The following is an 18,945-nucleotide window of genomic DNA, read 5'->3' on the forward strand; positions in this document are numbered from 1 at the left end:
CTACTGGATGTGGTGCAACAAACCCGAGGCCAAGTACAACGTACGTAAAGTGGATAAAGTTTAATCGGCATTAGTTCCGATCGAACGCATCATTCCATCCGAGACAATCAGGAGATTTAGTGCAACGATGCAAACTGGGAAATGTGAGAAAGCCGATTTCATACGTTTAATTTAATTTATATTTGTGGTTGAATGTTATTGTTAGTGACTTGCAAACAATGACGCCGTAGTATTTGATCAATTGGGAGCTCTAAAAGGTTAACTGGGTGAACTGAAAACCCATGTTAGCTTAACACACCTAAAACTAACATATCAACTTACTATGATGACTATAACGTCAATGCTGATGCAAGTGGTTTCATATGAAAAGCAAACAACTGTTGCAATAGAACATTTCTTTTGGACTTTATACCAATGTGAAAGTCAGTAAATCAGCAGAACTTCGGTCTGATATATTAACAGCTCTTACGAGAGATGAGCTGCTGTTCTTTCCTTTATCGGATCAGTCATCACAGGTTTCTATCCTGTGAATGTGGGCAAACACAGAAAGGCTGAGGCCTCCTGGTCTCTGAATCTCTATTAATTACATTACCAAACATTTACTCTGAAAAGTACCTGTCCAAAATACAAAAAATATAATATTTTTTCAATTTTTTTGGTTATTCAGCACAGAAGTAAAAGTGACTTGCTTTCCACCACTGATCAATTTATCAAACTAAAAAATAATATAAAAAGGAAATACATAAACAGCTACGCTCCCAGATGGGTTGCCAGTCCCCAAAATGCATGTCAATAACAGGGAGATCACATGGGAGTTGTTGCACTTAAAAGCGTCACAGGACAATCAAAGTGTCACATAATCTGATCCCTTTTGAATGGAAAATAAACACCGAGGTGCTGACCGGAACTTTTGTTTTCAGACCACAGCAGTAAGAAATGCTTTCTGAACAATGACGCAACATTTATTGTGGCCCAAGTACCGTATTTACTTTGTATTCATTGTGATTTACACAAACTCTGTGGTTGTATTTACTGTAAATCAGTTATTTGTGTGTCGTAATCCCCCCCCGGGGGACCTTTTCAAAGCAGAGCCCCCCCCCGGCTGCTTTTAGGTGGCGCAACAGTTCAAATGCAAACGAATTAACTGCACTTCTCTCTTCTTATTTTTTTTTACCACATGACACTCATTGCTATTTAGTCTTAGATCCCCTCATTGTGGATTCACAGGAATGCTCTTTGGCCCTGCGTGGAGGGGGGGGGGGGTTAAGGCTGGGGTTAGTTGAGGTGAACAGAAGGGGGACAGGGGGTCAGTGTGCAGTGGTAGTGCCCTCTGTTCATAATAAGATTAAAGGTTGACCTGCCCCCCCCTGCATGCTCCCTCATAGCTCAAACTCCTCCACAAGTCCCATTCTTCAACCAGTGAATGAAGCAACTTGGGGGCCTACGATACCAGTTTCCCCCACCTGGTGACGGACGAGTTAAAACAACTTCTCACAAACTAAATATTCTGCTCCGTCAGAGTCATCAAATCGTCTTCCAACATCCACAGTGAACGGACATTTCTACTCTGCAGGCGACGTTATTGTTTCCCACTTGATCATCATTGAGTAGATGCCCAGACGTGTCAGACCCTGGAGTTAGTGTGTGTGTTTGGGGGGGGGCACATACTTGTAAAACTAATGACATTACAATCTGCATCACCTGTACTTTGTTGTTTTTTCTCGTGCTAATACATTAATATGCTCACCATAGCCGACACTATTCCTGCTACACATCAGAGCGTCAGCACGTGGACCTTCTTTAGCTCAAAGAGCCGCTACTTAAATACAGCGTCTGCCTTTTGCAAATACTTGAACTTTGAATATAAATCCTAAATGCCCGAGGTACTATTTTTACTAACTCCCACATGTTTTCCAAAGCTTCCAACTTTCAAATCTGGCAAAAATAAAACTAATTAGATGTCATATGTGTGAATTTGGGTTTATGGCCTTCTTCAGGGGGGGGGGAGCAGTGTGGGGAAAGCTTTAGTCGCCTCGGGGGCCTCTTCCCCTTCCCGAAAGAGCCCAGATCCTGGAACACAAGGAACACCCGTCTGACCCCCGTCCACGCCGCGAAGGTCACGCCGCCACAATGACAGGCTGGATGAGAGGAAGGAAAAAAAAACACCAGGAGCAGCAGAAAACGAAGGGCCTTTGTTTGGCTTGAGCCTCGTGAGAGTTTGTGTCGGCGGATTTGTGAGCACCGTCCTGATCAGGAGTCAGTGGCTTTCGGACTGGGAGTCTGAGATATCAAGTATCTGCAGCCTGATTTCCATGTGTCGCCTGGTTTGTCTGACAACTTTTGGGACATCTTTAAATAAGCCATGCTCTTTGCAGCTCATCATTTTGTCAAATATTAAAGTGACCCGCCCCCCAAAATCAGAATACATTATTCCCTCAATTTAGATCATTTCGATGTGGGTTTGTATAGTTTTAGCGATGTCTGACTAACTGGCATAAAAAAAATGCAAAACAATTAGATGTCTCTTATAAGATGTCTCTTTATAAACATCTTATTTTGACTCTGGATCCTTCCATTGCTTACCTTCAAACCTGCTCCTGGTTACCCCGTGTCACCCTCCATGTGTTATCCTCAAAGTGGGCCGAAACCCAGCAGAGCCGAGGGGCTACGGAGGCTGCAAACTGGGCCAATTACTGGAGCCAACATTTGGTACCTATGACCAGCATGCATCAACTGGAGATCTGGAGAGTAAAAACAAGATTATGGAATAAAAAGGCTCCCAGAGAGGATGAGCTCATGACTCGGGGGGGGGGGAGGTAGGAATTACCTGCTATTGCCAAAATAATGTCTGCCATTTCAAATAGATCAAATCAAATCATGATTGTGGTATTTATAACCCGATATCGCATATAGTCTGCAGCAGCGGTTCTGGACCCAAAAACTCACAAATGTATAAACTGGGTCAAGAGTCATTGTTGGCCAGTATTGAATTACGAATGTCCAAACTACAACATAATATTCCCCTTTGCTCTGAGTGGATTATAAACCTTTCCGGTTCAGTGACAGAGGGCGACATGTTTAGTTTCTCTAGAGCGCTTTTAGGTTTAAATTAAACCATCCCCATGCTATTTACTATGCTGTAAAGTTGATTGAGCTGATGAGAGGCCATTGATCAACGACGTCATCAATATGCACACAAACTCAACCTTTGGTAACCCACTGTCATTGTCATTGTCAAGCATTTGGCTCCTTCTTCCTTCAGAACTAATCCAAAGGTACATATATTGCTTTCAGAATGTTAACAAACCTCCATTGCAGTGGGAAACTGCCCTCTACTGGCAAGTGTGGATCTAATAATACGTTATCACATTTTTTTTGTTACAGAAAGGGGAAAATAAGATACCATGAAGTAGTAATAAGTTGCATCTTCTCCATGTGATTTGTGCACTACATTTTAATGAAAATAAAAAGGTATCTGAGTTACTAAGATACCTGGGCAGGCCTGGGTTTGTCGAAGACAAGTTAAATTGACGTGCTAAAGTACGAAAATAAGCAAATAGGGCATTTATTTATGCTCCTCCACCACTTGTCTACCTGCTACCTGATCAGCACCTTGAGGCCTTCATCATGCCTCGTTTGGGGCCCCTGGATGTACTGGAGCCTTGTGGTAGTTAATCCAGCCTTGAATTCAGAATAATTTCAACAAAACTCCCCAATATTGTATAGACACCTAACATCAAACAAATAAATCACTATTACACCGTACCTTATTACAACAGTAAATCTTCCCCATTTTTTATTATTTCATAAACAGCACCCTTTTAAAAAAACAGATCACTGTTGTTCCCCATGAAATTTCTACATGACAGAAAACCAGCTACGGTGAAATTTGGGGTTTTGTATGATCATAAAATGTGAAATAATAGTCAACATTCATTTATTCCCAGGTGAACGTCAACTTTGGACTGTGACGTCACTTCGACGCCGTGTGTACATGGCAACGACAGCGCCTCCACCGCCAGCAGCCCGCACTGTGTTGACCCAGCCCGCTTTGGCAAACAGTTTTGAGACGCTAGTGGGCACACCGCCGTCGCTGTTTTTCGCCTGATGAAGCGGGGATTCCGTTGAAATGAGTCCGAGGAAGAGACACGTCCTGCTGCTGTGGATGCTCGTCTGCTCCTGCGCGACGGAGGCGATCGAGCCCATCAGCACCAGCATAGCGGTTGGCATGGCTGCGGCTCTGACCGGCTTTTTGGCCAGCTACCAGAACATCTTCTACTATTTCCACGAGTGCTGTCGACCCGAGTGGATTTCTTTTAACAGGACAGGTAACGCATTTCCATCCATGACACATTCGCTTTCTTTCATGACCGCCGCGCAATTGGTGGCTATTGTTAGCTTAAACTAACGTTAACTGTTAGCTTAAACTAACGTTAACTGTTAGCTTAAACTAACGTTAACTGTTAGCTTTAACTAACTGTTTGTCAACGAGCAGTTGAACGTCAGCTGCGCCTGTTGCTCGTAAGGTAGCTTATACAAGTAGCCACATTGTGTAAAACTCGTACACAGCCAATTGTAATACTTTTGTATAGTATCAAATATCAATTTAAAGCCCCACTTGTTAATGCCATAGATATCGTTATTGCAATGTCCGGAACGGAGCTCGTCGTGTTTGTCGCGTGTTTGTGACGTACAAGGAAGTTCCCCCGTTGTGAAAGAGGCTAACGGTTAGCTGGTTTACCGTGGACCGTTACCGCGGCGGTAATATGGTCGTGTTATCAAACCACGACCACTAGCCTATATCCACGATGAAGGCGGCACGTTTACACTTGCTGCTGCATGTCTTTCTGTCGGCCGGCGTGCTGGTTCACACGTTTGAGCCGTTCACGACGACATTGGTGGTGGGGGTCGGTGCGGCTCTGGGCCGAACGATCTACAACTATTTGCACGAAAGTTGCGATTCGAAATGGATCGTCTTCAACGCAACAGGTGAGAACGTGCAGCTCGTAGGTTTTTTTTCTCGCGCTGAGTTTTGTTATAATGCGAAAAGGTAAAAGAGACGCACACCTGCGACGTCCATTGTTTACGTTCAAAGTGAAGTCCGGACGGAGCGAACGTGTCACTCGGGTGTTTTTCTCCGTTCAAACGGAAATGAGTAACGTGTTTTTGACGTCTCCTTTTGAATAACATGTGACGTTGTGTGAGCCCCGCCGTTTAACGTGAGGACTTTCAGGCAGAAGCAGGCTTTTATTGCTCAAGTAGGCCGACGCTTCCGTTTGAAATGAAGGCCATTTCCGTCCGTTGGAGGAGTTCATTACTGTGCGGAACTTATGGCTTAAATTAAAAAAATATGCTCTCTGACTTATTTACGATAATTATTATCATCAATAAATTATTATGTCTCAAAAAATTAAATAATAAATCCCCACTTGTGCATGTCTCCAACAGTTTTTTTCCTCCATTTTATGGACTTATCAGTCACCTGCAAAGCCCTTTGACATATATTGGGTTTGATTGTCCACTTCAGCTGCACAGTCACCTGGTGGAGATGCTGAGAAAGGTGTTTGCAGCCATGAACCATGTTGACTTGTTGCTGTGTCCTCTCCAGGCCTCCAGGTCGACCTGGAAAGCAAACTGTTCGGACAGCACATCGCGTCACGCATCATCCTGAAAGCTGTGACCGGATTCATGAACAACGACAACCCCAAGAAGCCCCTGGTGCTCTCTCTGCACGGATGGACCGGCACCGGGAAGAACTTTGTTAGTCAGCTGATTGCTGATAACATTTACAAAGAGGGAATGGACAGCAGCTTTGTTCATATTTTTACATCTGAACTCCACTTCCCACATTTGAGTCATTTTGATACCTACAAGGTAAGATGATGAATTCAGTTACTTTAGGTTAAAAACACACTGACCTTCTTGTGTTTGGCCTTTTCATATGAACATGCTACTGTTTGTCCTCAGTCTCAGCTCCAGCAGTGGATCAAAGTCAACGTCACCAACTGTGGACGCTCCATGTTCATCTTTGATGAGATGGACAAGATGCAACCTGGCTTGATTGACAGCATAAAACCGTACCTTGACTACTACGAAAAGCTGGATGGAGTTTCTTATCGGAAAGCCATCTTCATCTTCCTCAGGTATTCCAGACTAACATTTTTGTGTATACCTTACAAGACATGAAAAAGGTTTATTTGGTTAAACAGCAAACTATATATACATGAATATGCTAAAATTAATGATATTAAATGATTGTCAACAGGTGTGGTTTTATGTTCACCTATTAAGGAGATGTTTAGTTATCTTCCCAGTTTTTTTTAACTAAGGAAAAACATCTGTTGAGTGTTCAATGTAGAAACGTGTTGCACCAGTATTTAACATGGTTACAGTTTAGTGTTTTGGGCCTTAAAGCATTTCTATTATCTAAAACCTCAACAGAGCAGTGACTAAAATAGATATTTCTCTGTAAAACTTTCAATGTTTCTTTACTCTCTGACAACAGAGAACTACCATCATTTACTGCTTCAATCATAAGTAAGTTGTAATGTTCTGTTCTTCCTAGCAATGCTGGAGGGGATGGCATCATACAGGCCGCGTTAGATTTCTGGAAAGCAGGACGAGATCGAGATGAGCTCGAGCTAAAAGATCTGGAAACCGTGCTCTCTGTATCAGTGTTCAACAACAAGAAAAGTAAGTCTAAGATAAACAAAGACGTCTTTCTTTGCTGGATTATTTGGTGTCTTCCGTCAGAAACTATAAAATTGATAAAAGAAACACATATTGACTCCTGTTCGACCAAAGTATCTGTTAATCTCTTCCTACAGGTGGTTTGTGGCATACGAGTTTGATCGACAAGAACCTGGTGGACTTTTTCGTCCCCTTTCTGCCGCTGGAGTACCGGCACGTCGTCGAGTGCGCCATGGCCGAGATGAAAGCCAGAGGAGTTCGGCCCGACCAGAACGTGGCGCACCAGGTGGCCAAAGATGTAGTGTATTTCCCAAAAACTGAGCGAGTGTTCTCGGTCAAAGGATGCAAGACGATATCCAGCAAGTTGGACTACTACACATAATGTCGGCATCCGATGGACGCCGCATTCGATCAAATTGTGCACTTTTAAACAACAAAAAAAAAAAAAGAAAGAAAGAAGGAAAAACGCTCTCAGCCAAGTGACTGCAGAGAGGAAGTCAGCCTGACTGAACTCTGAGGCGGTTTCTCCGTTTGACCTTGTGACCCGGTGGAGGATTTCATCTGGCCTTCTCAGATTCTGCACATGGTTAACACTGAACGCAGATGAGCAGCACCCGCTGAATTAAATAATTATAAGACTGGACTGCTTTCCTTTGTAGGTGTTGAAGGGGTTCTATTGCGGCGCCACAGTTTGAGTCTCAGTGGTGTTTTTACTATCCTGAGCTGCTCAACTACGGCATGTTGCTGTGGTGCATTTTTTTTTTTAATGTTTAACTCCATCTATAGGGATTAACAAACCTGCCTTAATTATTTTTTAACTTCACAAACTGTAATTTTTCAACGTTGGCATTCATGTCACTATTCAATGTTTTGTATCATATTGAAATAAACATCAGCAGGATTTGATTTCTACACAGCGGTCGCACACACTTTTAACATCTAATTTCATTCATGTAATTACCATTTTTTTTTATTATACATGATTAATGTACACTGTAATTGCTGTTTATGTCCACAGTGAAATATTTCCAAATGTAATTTCTCCTTATGGATATGGTTGTATTTACACTGGTGACTAGCTGCCATTGAACAATTCTGGTGGACTTTTTCGTCCCCTTTCTGCCTCCGGAGTTCCGACACGTCCTTTAGTGCGTCATGGCCGAGATGAAAGCCAGAGGAGTTCCACCCGACCGAAACGTGGCAGACCAGGTGGCCAAAGATGTAGTGTGTTACCCAAAAACTGATGAGGATTTTATTATTAGGCGGTATGTGGCAGAATTGGCGGGTTGGACCTTGGTTCTGTGTCAAAAAGGGGGACGCTTGATTCAAGCTTTTGTAAAGCACGTATATTTTGTTCGAAAATAAGGGGACGGTGTAGGGAAATGTTTTTCTCAGATCTGACGGGCTTTAAAAAAACACAAAATAAAAAGGTGTTTTTATGCTGTACAGCTGCTTCTAGAACATTGTTATTGTGGATGGAAAACAAACCAAAACATGCTTTCGAGCCAAAGGTCATGGACAATCAAAAGAAACTGCACCTTGCTGAGCTACTGAGAAAAGTTTGCACCCCGTAATTCAAGTTCCACTTTATTAACCCGAAGAGCCCCTGGTGCTTGTAGAGGAAAAGCGATCACTGAACCCCTGTCACATGACTCCTGTTCTGCTTCGCGACATATTAAAACACATTAACGCTGCTCCTGTGACATCACTGAACTTATGCCGCATCGAACTTCTGCTAAACCGGTGTCGACTCCCTTTGCTCCGAAGAGTCAAATTGGAACAGTTGCAGTTTGCACAGTGAACTGTATTAGTTCCATCTGTTCCATAAGCCAGGAGGGTGCAGAGGCAGACCAAACCGACACCGTTGCTCACCGCTCACCGTCATTCTGTGGTTAAACGACTTTGAAAATGTTTGCAGAGACTATTGAACAACTATGAGGGAATTGCAGAGAGTGCTGCAAAACAGCTTTGGGCGAATGAGCCGAGGACATAAGCTGATGAAGTACTATTTCCAAAGTGCAAAGACTTGATCAAAGTTTGTCACACACACACTCTTTGTATTTTTATCCATTGCCACAGATATTAGCAAAATAACAAGAGACCCTGTAGTGCTGCCTCTTGATTACGACAATGCTATAATACAACATATTTACATATGCAAGCTATGTCGATAGATATGCAAGAGTACACAACTTGTGTTTTCCTATTACCATTAGCTGGTTATATTAATATTATTCCAAATTGTCACATGGCTATCTTCAGGAAGGAGAGGAGATTAAAACCTGGCAGTTGATTTACAATACATTTGTTTCATAGCAAATGGTGTTTTTTCCACCACCATCCCACTATTTATCAATATTTCGCAAAAGAATAATTTTAAACATTTAGTAAAAAAGAAAGCGCTGCTTTGACTCAGTATGAAGCGCTCTCTCAGAGGTACATCCGGGTAACTAGGAGCTCACGTCTCGCTCCGCCCACACCGGAAGTAGAAATAACAACGTAAGGAGCTGCTTGACGGGGGACGCGTCAAGAAGAGTGAACTTTGTCCCTCTTGTAAGGTACTTACCTTAAAAATGAAAAGCCACGAAGTGAAGCGACTCGCGTGCAAACATTTCTAGCGTATCGAATATTTAATGGACAAAGCGAATAATCAGGAGTCTGAACGCTAGTCGTGTCATTCCTCTGGTTTTGCAAAATAAACACAACGTGAGTTGAAACAGCTTTAGTGAATTGACACACAAAAAAACAGCGACACGCAGAGTTCTCACCCACGAGCTTTTACTCCAGAGAATCATGTCGCGACAACTTCAGGCCCGCAGAACCGTCAGTGTCTGTAAGAACGTCTGGTGAGTGATAATATTTGACTTTTGATACCGCAAATATCCGCTGAGCTTGTATAAACAGTCTGTGGTCAGTTCTTATTTCTTCTTCTCTTGCAAAATGTAAATTATTTGGTAAATTTACAATACCTTTTTGATTAAATTTTTTTATCAAAAGACATAGTTTCTATTGAATCACTGCAAGGAAATTATTTGAGAATCATTTCAGGTGACATTTGGTTGATTCTAATATTTATGTAATATTTATGTTTATGTACGTAGATTATTACTCGTGTGTACATAATTGCTCGCTAATTTGTTGCAGGGGTACAAGGCGGAGAACATAATGTTGTTTTTATTTATTTATTTTATGCCGTCATGTTTTCCACCAACAGGCTTGAATTCACACAACTGGCAGCGGACTACAACGCGGTGAATCTTGGACAGGGATTCCCCGACTTCTCCCCCCCGAAATTTGTCCAGGAGGCTTTTTGTAAAGCTGTGAGCGGAGGACACCAAATGCACCAGTATACCCGAGCTTTTGTAAGTGGAAATACACAAACTTTTATCTTCCCGTGAACGTCACAACGTCAGTGTGTGGATTCCGCTTCTGCTTACGAGTCATATTTCCCCTCAGGGACATCCTCCTCTTGTCAACATCCTGGCTAAGTTCTTCGGTAAGATGGTGGGACATGAGACCGATCCACTGGAAGACGTGCTGGTCACAGTGGGAGCTTATCAGGCTCTCTTCTGCACGTTTCAAGCTCTGATTGATGAAGGGGACGAGGTACGAAAAATAAACCCAATTTAAGTCAAAATGTTGTACGGGGCAGCGATAAAAAACACTTTAAACACGTAGGTAGGTTGGAAATACTTTTTGTAGGTGTGTTTTTATTCTGGAAAACAGGTTGAATAGTGCAAATAACCCAAATGTTCACCGTACCTTAGTTCTTGACCTCTCTGCCAACAGTTAAGATTAGAAATCCGATCATCGTGTAAAGTAATGCTTTAAAAAAACGAATGCGTTTCTCTTTCAGGTCATCATCGTTGAACCGTTCTTTGACTGCTATCAGCCGATGGTGAAGATGGCCGGGGGAACGCCAGTTTATATTCCCCTCAGGCCGGTGGGTGCCATCTTTTGAAAAATGTCACCTTTTGTGTACGCGTCCCTTCAACTTTACTTGATTATTTTTCTTTGAGTGATTTCCAGAAAGCTGAGGGAAGCGCCGTCCTGTCGAGTGCAGACTGGGTTCTCTCTGCTGAGGAGCTGACCTCTAAATTCACTCCGCGCACAAAAGCCATCGTTATCAACACTCCCAACAACCCACTGGGCAAAGTGAGACGTTTACCCCAGTGCTGTCTCTTTTTTTTTTCTTTTTTTTATCCTCCTGAATAAAACGCGTCCTGGTATGAAAACCACCTGTCACGCATTTACGCCCTTCGCAGGTCTACAAGGCCGAGGAGCTCCAAACGATCGCGGACCTGTGCATCAAACACGACGTGCTGTGCATCAGCGACGAGGTGTACGAGTGGCTGACTTACGACGGGAACAAGCACGTGAAGATGGGTGAGATCCCGCGCGGCTCAACAGAGTTTCAACAGAGCGCACTAAAAAGCGCCACGCCGCATTATGTTCATTGCGTTACCTGCGTGTCGACAGCCGGCCTTCCCGGGATGTGGGAGCGAACCATCACCGTCGGCAGCGCCGGGAAGACCTTCAGTGCTACCGGCTGGAAGGTAGCATGCGCGTGCGCATAGATGGTGTGTTCGAGTCGCGTTTCCGTCTAACCCACAAATCGTGGCGATGGCTTTCTTTCCTTTTCCAGGTGGGCTGGGTCATCAGCTGTGGGAATATCATTCAACACCTGAAAGTCGTCCATCAGAACTGTGTTTACCACTGTGCCACGGCCGCGCAGGTACACGCATAAAAAAAAACTCCCTCTTAGGAGCAGCCTCCGTTTCGTCCGCTCTTCGCGACCCCTCTGTAACGTAAATGTCCTGTCGCTCCTCCTCCCCTTCGCCCCCCCACCCCCTCGCCAGGAGGCCGTAGCCCGTGGTTTCGAGAGAGAATACGAGCTGTTCGGGTCTCCGGAGAGCTACTTCCAGCAGCTGCCCGCCATGTTGCACCACAAGCGGGAGAAGCTGGCCTCGTGTCTGGAGAGTGTGGGTCTGAAGCCCGTCATGCCAGAGGGAGGCTACTTCATGATCACTGACATCTCGTCCGTCAGTGAGTGACCAGCAAACACTTCAAAACCGTATTCCCGGGTTCATTGTTTCATTGGCGTTCCCTAAGTCCTGTTTGCTGTTTTGACAGAGGTGGCCTCGGGTGACGAGAGCGCTGTGGATGAACCCGCTGACTTCAGATTTGTTAAGTGGCTAACGAAGGAGAAGGTGGTTATTAATAACTAAATGAATTCTTTGCGTTTTGGGTGCATGATCGCTCTTTCTTCTCACTGCATCATTTTATTCCCCCCCGCATCAGGGTTTAGCGACAATCCCCGTCTCTGCGTTCTACAGCCCGGAGCACAGCAAGGACTTTGACAAATACATCCGGTTCTGTTTCATCAAGGTGAATTCGGCGTAATCAACTTAGATCTCAGCCTTCTTCGGGCCGCGCCCTTTGACTCGCACTCGCTGTCTTTGTGTCTCACAGGAGGACGCCACCCTGAATGCAGCAGAGGACATCTTGAGAAAGTGGAGGCAGACGGAGTAAAACCGTCCCCACACAAGAAGCCCCTTGGCCGTCCATCCAGGTGTCCCCGGGCTTCTGAAGCCGTCTTAGGTTTCCACCCCAGTGGAAATGAGCCATATTTAGTGTTTCTCTGAGTCTTGGTGGCTCTGTTTAGTACGTAAAGACGATGCTGTCCAAGTAGTGAACCACTTTGCGGGAAAAACTGTGAATCTTCCTGTGCAATAATATCAAGTAGAAAATTGTAATCAGGTTTTTTAATGAATTCTTGCTGTTTTTAGAGTTGATCTTCTCCGTCGTAGCTTCAGAAGCTCCCTCAATATTTGGTTTTCCATATAAACCATAAACATAGACCCAATGGAATTTAGAACTTCTACTACTTTGTTAAGAGTTATTGTAGAGGAGTTTGACTCTGTCTACTTTGATTATGATATGTTCTAGAGCTCGGCGTATTCAACTGGTTCATGTGGTCGGTGTTGTACTGACGGTGTAGTAGGATCTACTCCGAGGTTAGAATCATTTATTGTGAGATGAAATGTACAGATGTTTTTTTTATTGCTACATGGTAACTAAATAAATCAAAACCCGTGTTTAGTTGTGTATGTATCAATGACTACTATGACGTTAGATTTCAATTTCCCCTGTAGCCTCACAGTATTTCTACTGCACAAAGGAATTTCAATCTATATGGATATTTCTGACCATCTGACCATTATTTTATATATATATATATATATATACAGTGTGTGTATATATATATATATATATATATAATCATTTATTACAGTTCAAATACCATTTCAAGGCCAATACCTTGGTCTCGTCCCGGTTGTGTGATACACAATCACAGCTGTTCTAATTGAAGAACCGTCATTATGTTCCAGGCAGTAAAGTCAGCACCAACCTGGAAACCAGGTGACTCTTATTCTGAAACGCCAACTGTCACCCGGAAGTAAATGCATCTCACGTGTTGGTCCGTGTAAAAATGTCTACCGACGTTTCAGCGAAAAGACCCCAAGCTGCGCCCTCTCAGGTAGTTCGACACCATTGTTTTACATTAATTACATATCGTACTTTACTTTACATCACCTATAACGTGTTTGTTGATTTCAACAGGGAGCAGAGCGGGTGAATTGGAAGAAAAGGAAAACAGAGAGTGAGTAAACAAACGATCGTTAGCTAGCTAGCTAGCTAGCTGTTAGCTCCAGCTAGTAATAACAAGTTAAATCGGGTTGCTCATTTGCGAACACTTTTGTTCGTTTTAGAGTGTTAAAAATGTAATTAACTAATGAACGTTTCAGCTGTTATATCCTTGAGATGAAACGTTTTGCTTTGCTGTGTGTGAGTGTGTGTGTGGTTTTGTTGTTGTCAGGCAAGTGTAAGTAAAAGTTCATGCTTTAATTGAACTGCTGATAAACTCGGGCCTACTGCCACAGACCATTAAAGCCAGATGTTCCACTCTGCCCACATCTCATGATTTCAGTCAAAGAGACCAAGAAGCAAACGAAAGAGGCCAAGCTGATCAAACAGTTGGACAAGCAGCAACGGAAGGAGTCTGCGGAGAGAGAGCAGCACCATCAAAGCCAACGCACCAGAGGTGACCCTTTGCATCTTTTCAGGCATTGTCATGATATCTGTGTGTGAGTGTGTGTGACCTGTAGGATGTGTCTCCCCTGTCTCTCTCAGGTCGGGCCTACACGGTGAGCGTGGCCCTGCCGGGTTCGGTCCTGGACAACGCTCAGTCCACGGAGCTTCGTACGTACCTGGCCGGGCAGATCGCCCGAGCCTGCGTGGTGTTCTGCGTCGACGAGATCATCGTGTTTGACGAATACGGGGAAGATGTCAAGTAAATTAACTGTTTTAAAGATTCGACTCACTCTCCCTCAAGCCACTGGAAAGCTGCTAGAGAACATTTCCTCCGTGTCCCACAGGAGTGTTGAAGGGGAGTTTAAAGGCGTCGGGAAGAAAGGACATGCTTGTATTCAGCTCGCCAGAATACTTCAGTACCTGGAATGTCCTCAGTAAGCATCGCAATCAGATCGCCAGTGCCAGCCCATTTTATGAGACTGATCGCAGCGTTTCTTCTCCCACAGGTATCTGCGCAAGTGGTTTTTCCCAAAACATCAGGACTTGCAGTATGCAGGTTGGCTGCATTTTTTTATTACCTCCCCGTTGGGTTTTCTGTTGTCATGCTGTTGTTGTATTTCGCTTGTGTTGCTTTGTCTGTCCAAGCACTCTGTAAACTCTTTTAAAAGAGCCACATGTAGATCAGAAGTTAACTGAATTCTATTAAATGTAGTTGTATTTTAATACCAGCTATGAACAGCGATTTAAAGGATGTGGTTGGTCTTCTTCCAGGTTTGCTCAACCCTTTAGACAGCCCCCACCACATGAGGATCGACGATGAATCGGACTACCGGGAAGGAATCGTCCTCGACAGGCCGCTCAAACCAGGAAAGGGGTCACTGGTCAACTGTGGAATGAGAAAGGTGTGAAAAGCATGTTTTGAGAGGGGCCGTTTTCATCATCTGATGTGCACACCGCGATCGATCGTGATGGATTTACTACGGATGAAGAGAGTTCAGGGCTGCAACTGATTAATAATCCATCAGGTGTTCTCCAGATGAATTGGTCATAAAATAGGGAAATATTACTATTACAGTTTCCAATAACCAAGGTGATTCCTTCAAATGTGATTTTTCAGTCCTAATAGCGAACCTACTCGGCTGTCTATTGTACGATGCTTTTTGCCAAACAAACACTCAATAAAATGGTTGCTGATCGTTTTCTTAACGTTATCCATCTGCTCCAAAAGGACGTTCGAATTGATAAACAGCTGCAGTCTGGACTTCGTGTCACAGTGAAGCTCAACAAGACACAAAATCAAGGTAATTTACCCTCTTTAGATCATTCCATCTCTTTTCTTTTAAGAGAAGTCCTCATTGCGCTCCAGATCCTGCACATCAGTTCAGCGAACGTGTCCGTCTGTCTCTGCTCGTTCCTCAGAGAGCAAATTGTGTAAAGGAGCCGTGGTGCCTCCTCAACTGCCCCGGACCGAAGGAGGCGTTTACTGGGGTTACAGCGTCCGCCTGGCATCCTGTCTCAGTGAGTCTCCCGTCCCCTCGCGATGCTTCTCAGACATGTGCTCGGGGACGCACATGCGACATCTCTTGCGTCGTCCTCCCACCCGGAACGAGGCTCGCCACCGCGTTTCTCCTCACCGCTGTCGGTTTTTGTTTTTCGTCCAGGTGCCGTTTTCACCGAGAGTCCACACAAAGAAGGATACGATCTGACCATTGGCACGTCGGAGAGGGGCAGCAACGTGGACCAAGCGACCCTGTCCCCGTTCAGGTGTGTTCAGAGCCAAGGGGACGGGCATAGAGCGTCTCTCGAGGCCCTTTTTAGTCGCCCTGCGAGCTAATGGTGGCGGTGTGCTGGTCTATTTGGCCCAAACATCTAAACATCAGATTCATATTTTGTCAAGTATTTTGGTTTCCCATCACATGCTCTTCCAACTAATGGCATTCTCATCAACCGTAGAAGTAATAAAGGCACTTTATATAAAAGAAAGAGGCCGGTAACTATGTATTTAGATTATTCTTCTGACAATAGATATTTAGCATTGTGTATGAACGTTAGTTGCCAGATCTCACAAGTGTTTATTACGGGGACATAAAAGTTAAATCCATCCAGAAAATGTCTTTTTAAGAGTCCTAATGCTCACTAAGTATTGTTGTCTTTACTTTGAGTTTAGTGTTAATAAGCAAATGTTTGCATCCTAACACGTCTAAGATGGACAGATAAACTTGATAAACATTAAAGCTGCTAAATATGTTAGCATCACTCGTACTACCATTTAACACCAAAGCTCCACTCTTGTTGTCAGTGATGTGATTTCATTCATGTGAACTCACATTTCCCACTTCCTAGGCATCTATTGGTGGTCTTCGGAGGTCTTCAGGGCCTGGAAGCCAGTGTAGACACGGACCAAAACCTGGAAGTGAATGACCCCAGTGTTTTATTTGACCTTTACCTCAACACGTGCCCTGGGCAGGGCAGCAGGACCATTCGCACAGAGGTGAGGGTCGGTTACAGGTTATTTTTGCTCTTTGTACAAGCCCATAGCAAACATTTGGCAACGGTTTGTTAATTTGGGAATCTTTTTTGTCCAATTTTTCACCAGGAGGCCATCTTGGTTTCCATGGCGGGGCTCAGACGGAAGATCGATGACGCATTTCTAGATGTTTCAAATGGCGCATCAACCAATCAGTGATCAAAGACACACCCGCAGGACGCTTGATCATCTCGCATTCTCCATGACGTTGTTCATTTTCCATAATTAGACTTTTGTCGCATTGCGTACCGCTGAAACAGCTGTTATTACAAACATCCCAACCCCTGCATTGTGTGAAGTCATTTCTCTGTTTGCCGTTGTATAGTCTTCGTTTTGTACGTCTGTTTTTGACTGAATCAACAAATTGTATATATTTAAATACAAGAACTATTCACAGGCTCGCCCTGACTCGTGTTGTGTTTGTCAAAGGCGTTGCACCACATGGACACATTTTTACTGAATACTTTCTATATTGGTAATTTGTACTCTCTCATCCAGACAAAATGAGTGAATTCCAGGTTGTGGATTGTTGTTTTTGTGCATAGTGTCGCTCTGTGTTTTCCATCCAGGTAAAAGTTCAATGAGGAGAAAGTCTGATACAGCTGTGGTGCATTAATTAATGCCTCCATTAAATTATTACATTTCTCTTCAAGCTGTTTTCTAGAAGTGATGACATTTTGGATCCCGTAGTTTGCGTGTGTTTTGTTCCTATTTTTGAATCTTTTTCTTGCCTCATTGATTATAAATCAGACAGACAAGTTTATTATTGACCGATGGTTGTTGTTATTGAATGTAACAGGTCAAGATGTGATAACGGCATCTCCTTAAAGAGGAATATTCTGACGACAGTTAATCAGTTTTCCACCTTCTCTTGGTCAAGTTTTAATATAACAATTTAACTTTGAATTGAATTGTGCATTCCTAAGAGCAACATACTGATACATGAGACGACCATGACGCACTCTGTGGACTATTTAAACTGAAGCTGCATGCAACTGAAACGCCACTGAGGTAAAAAAATAAAATCATTTAAGCATTCGTTTAAAAATGTTGAGTCTAATACTCACGACACAAATAAAAATCAACATCCAGTTCAGATAGAAATTGAGGTCGTAACCACTTAAAAGATTTGAAGTCTGTATAATATCTCTAGAATAATGACACATCGTTTCATTAATCTGAATTGGTAAATTGTTACTGAGAAGAATACTGCTTACTGTTGAGTCAACAGGGGCTTTCCGTAGCACCAAGTATAGCAAGCTGGCAGCTTCATCAAATGGATCTAAATCCTCTTTCTGCCAAATTCTACACGGTTCAGTTGTTTAAAAATCTAAATGTATGTTTATATTAAGTAGGTACGAGTCTGGCATCTGTTCCCAGCTGTACTGCTCACACAATGCACATGTAGACTGATATTTCCCTAGAGAATATTCTCTAGCTAATAAAGCCACTTAGTTGTAACCAAAGAAACTGCTGCTGATCTAATTCCCCCTTTCACGTAGATTTTCAATTTAGCGTTTTCAATTTATATTCACAAAAATACTATAAACATGTAAAAAGTACATTTTCTCTCCTATATATGAAAAACACCTGACTGGTGACCACCACACGTCCATGTGGAATATTCACAATAAACTAATGCTTCTCCGAACAGGAGCACTCCTCTCAGTCCATTGGTCCAATCCTGGTTTTGTCCAAAACCCTTTTCATGCTATTCATCACGTGGCTTTTCGAAGGATCCCTGATCTCTCTCTCTCTCTCTCCCTCTCTCTCCCCCCCCCCCCCCCCCCCCCCGGTAATCCACGTCCGTCTAGAACCATTTGGGGTGAGCGAAGGTGATGTTGTACTGCTTGGCCCAGCGCGCAAACACTTGCTTCTCGGTGATGAAGCGGTGGTGGTTCCCTCGGCGGCTGCTCTCGTTCTGCAGGTACGTCACGCACTCGTCGGGCCCCCTGGGCTTGTAGTAGTGGTACGGCATCTTCTTGGATCCAGGTTTGGATCTCCTGGGTAAATGGCGAGTCAGTGTCTGTGACAACGGGTTCGACTGAGGTGCTTCTGGCGATTGTCACCGCCCCCCCCCCCCCCATTACTCACCCGCAGTGATACGGCGGAACCATCCCATACACCTTGATGTTGTCACATATCTCGATGGCGATGACCATGGTGAACCAGCCCGTGCTCAACCACGAGTGGGATTTTTGTCTGGGCAGAGAAGAGGAAAAAAAAAAAAAAAGTTGGGGAAACTTTTACCCAAAGAAAACCCGTCTCTCTCTCTCTCCTCACCTATCTCGCCCGGTCTCCTTGTGGAACAGGCTGTCGAACCGGCGCATCTTGCTGGCCGTGATGCTGAAACAAGACACGTTGCTGTAGGCCACGCTGACCCTCTGGATCAGCCTGTACAGCGTCCCTTTGGCCTCCTTCCCCATCTTGCTGGGGGGCCCCCAGAAGATGATCACGGGGTTGCTGTCGGGCCTCTGCAGGAACTCGCCGGGCCTGCGCACCACCCTGAACACGCTGGAGTGGGCCACCACCCTCAGGGAGGTCTGGTTGCCGACGTCGGCCTCGTAGGCCCAGGCGTGGGCGCGTCGTTCATGCGGATCACGCAGTCGGCGCGGGTCGATCTCTTCCCCCGC

At 44.2% G+C, this 18,945-nt stretch overlaps 4 protein-coding genes across 7 annotated transcripts; 3 read left to right on the forward strand and 1 right to left on the reverse strand.

Moving 5' to 3' along the window:
- The first annotated feature begins 3,995 nt into the window (after positions 1-3,995).
- Positions 3,996-7,156, forward strand: LOC119226603 (torsin-1A). 2 transcript variants are annotated; one of them, XM_037484730.2, is made up of 5 exons: positions 3,996-4,328; positions 5,609-5,874; positions 5,968-6,143; positions 6,566-6,693; positions 6,828-7,156. In XM_037484730.2, exons 1-5 carry the CDS (start codon positions 4,130-4,132, stop codon positions 7,070-7,072), a joined length of 1,014 nt encoding a protein of 337 aa, XP_037340627.2. In that variant the 5' UTR covers positions 3,996-4,129; the 3' UTR covers positions 7,073-7,156. The 2 variants fall into 2 exon arrangements, with proteins under 2 accessions (XP_037340627.2, XP_037340628.2); XM_037484731.2 differs by lacking the exon at positions 3,996-4,328 and adding an exon at positions 4,680-4,989.
- A 2,005-nt stretch (positions 7,157-9,161) lies between these two features.
- Positions 9,162-12,788, forward strand: kyat1 (kynurenine aminotransferase 1). 3 transcript variants are annotated; one of them, XM_037484226.2, is made up of 13 exons: positions 9,162-9,396; positions 9,478-9,536; positions 9,905-10,052; positions 10,147-10,296; positions 10,547-10,633; positions 10,720-10,845; positions 10,956-11,076; positions 11,170-11,246; positions 11,336-11,425; positions 11,550-11,736; positions 11,824-11,900; positions 11,992-12,078; positions 12,163-12,788. In XM_037484226.2, exons 2-13 carry the CDS (start codon positions 9,484-9,486, stop codon positions 12,220-12,222), a joined length of 1,263 nt encoding a protein of 420 aa, XP_037340123.2. In that variant the 5' UTR covers positions 9,162-9,396; positions 9,478-9,483; the 3' UTR covers positions 12,223-12,788. The 3 variants fall into 3 exon arrangements, with proteins under 3 accessions (XP_037340123.2, XP_037340122.2, XP_037340124.2); XM_037484227.2 differs by having other exon boundaries at positions 9,178-9,248; XM_037484225.2 differs by having other exon boundaries at positions 9,162-9,536.
- Positions 12,789-13,107: 319 nt separating this feature from the next.
- Positions 13,108-16,713, forward strand: spout1 (SPOUT domain containing methyltransferase 1). Its single transcript, XM_037484229.2, has 12 exons — positions 13,108-13,231; positions 13,315-13,354; positions 13,682-13,795; positions 13,885-14,044; positions 14,130-14,219; positions 14,292-14,341; positions 14,557-14,687; positions 15,014-15,086; positions 15,205-15,303; positions 15,447-15,549; positions 16,129-16,276; positions 16,382-16,713. The coding sequence occupies exons 1-12, from the start codon at positions 13,184-13,186 to the stop codon at positions 16,469-16,471; spliced, it is 1,146 nt and encodes a 381-aa protein (XP_037340126.2). The 5' UTR covers positions 13,108-13,183; the 3' UTR covers positions 16,472-16,713.
- Positions 16,714-16,928: 215 nt separating this feature from the next.
- st6galnac6 (ST6 (alpha-N-acetyl-neuraminyl-2,3-beta-galactosyl-1,3)-N-acetylgalactosaminide alpha-2,6-sialyltransferase 6) lies at positions 16,929-18,941 on the reverse strand (the record flags this gene model as incomplete). The annotated part of the gene is given in 4 exon segments (XM_062559015.1): positions 16,929-18,315; positions 18,407-18,514; positions 18,596-18,890; positions 18,893-18,941. Coding segments are annotated over 4 exon segments (645 nt in total), but the record flags the coding sequence as incomplete, so codon positions are not given.
- Positions 18,942-18,945: the final 4 nt, after the last annotated feature.

The sequence above is a fragment of the Pungitius pungitius genome, chromosome 18 (genome assembly GCF_949316345.1).
Source record: "Pungitius pungitius chromosome 18, fPunPun2.1, whole genome shotgun sequence".
NCBI classification, from domain to species: Eukaryota; Metazoa; Chordata; class Actinopteri; order Perciformes; family Gasterosteidae; genus Pungitius; species Pungitius pungitius.

What these genes read in the sequence shown, in the direction of transcription:
- LOC119226603 (XM_037484730.2), top strand. Translation starts at nt 4,130, where the DNA reads ATGAGTCCGAGGAAGAGACACGTCCTGCTGCTGTGGATGCTCGTCTGC. An exon ending in GTCATTTTGATACCTACAAG is followed by an intron (nt 5,875 to 5,967) that starts GTAAGATGATGA and finishes GTTTGTCCTCAG; the next exon opens with TCTCAGCTCCAGCAGTGGAT. An exon ending in AGTGTTCAACAACAAGAAAA is followed by an intron (nt 6,694 to 6,827) that starts GTAAGTCTAAGA and finishes CTCTTCCTACAG; the next exon opens with GTGGTTTGTGGCATACGAGT.
- kyat1 (XM_037484225.2), top strand. Translation starts at nt 9,484, where the DNA reads ATGTCGCGACAACTTCAGGCCCGCAGAACCGTCAGTGTCTGTAAGAAC. An exon ending in CCAACAACCCACTGGGCAAA is followed by an intron (nt 10,846 to 10,955) that starts GTGAGACGTTTA and finishes CGCCCTTCGCAG; the next exon opens with GTCTACAAGGCCGAGGAGCT. An exon ending in TCAGTGCTACCGGCTGGAAG is followed by an intron (nt 11,247 to 11,335) that starts GTAGCATGCGCG and finishes TTCCTTTTCCAG; the next exon opens with GTGGGCTGGGTCATCAGCTG.
- spout1 (XM_037484229.2), top strand. Translation starts at nt 13,184, where the DNA reads ATGTCTACCGACGTTTCAGCGAAAAGACCCCAAGCTGCGCCCTCTCAG. An exon ending in CCCAAGCTGCGCCCTCTCAG is followed by an intron (nt 13,232 to 13,314) that starts GTAGTTCGACAC and finishes TGATTTCAACAG; the next exon opens with GGAGCAGAGCGGGTGAATTG. An exon ending in GCAGGACCATTCGCACAGAG is followed by an intron (nt 16,277 to 16,381) that starts GTGAGGGTCGGT and finishes ATTTTTCACCAG; the next exon opens with GAGGCCATCTTGGTTTCCAT.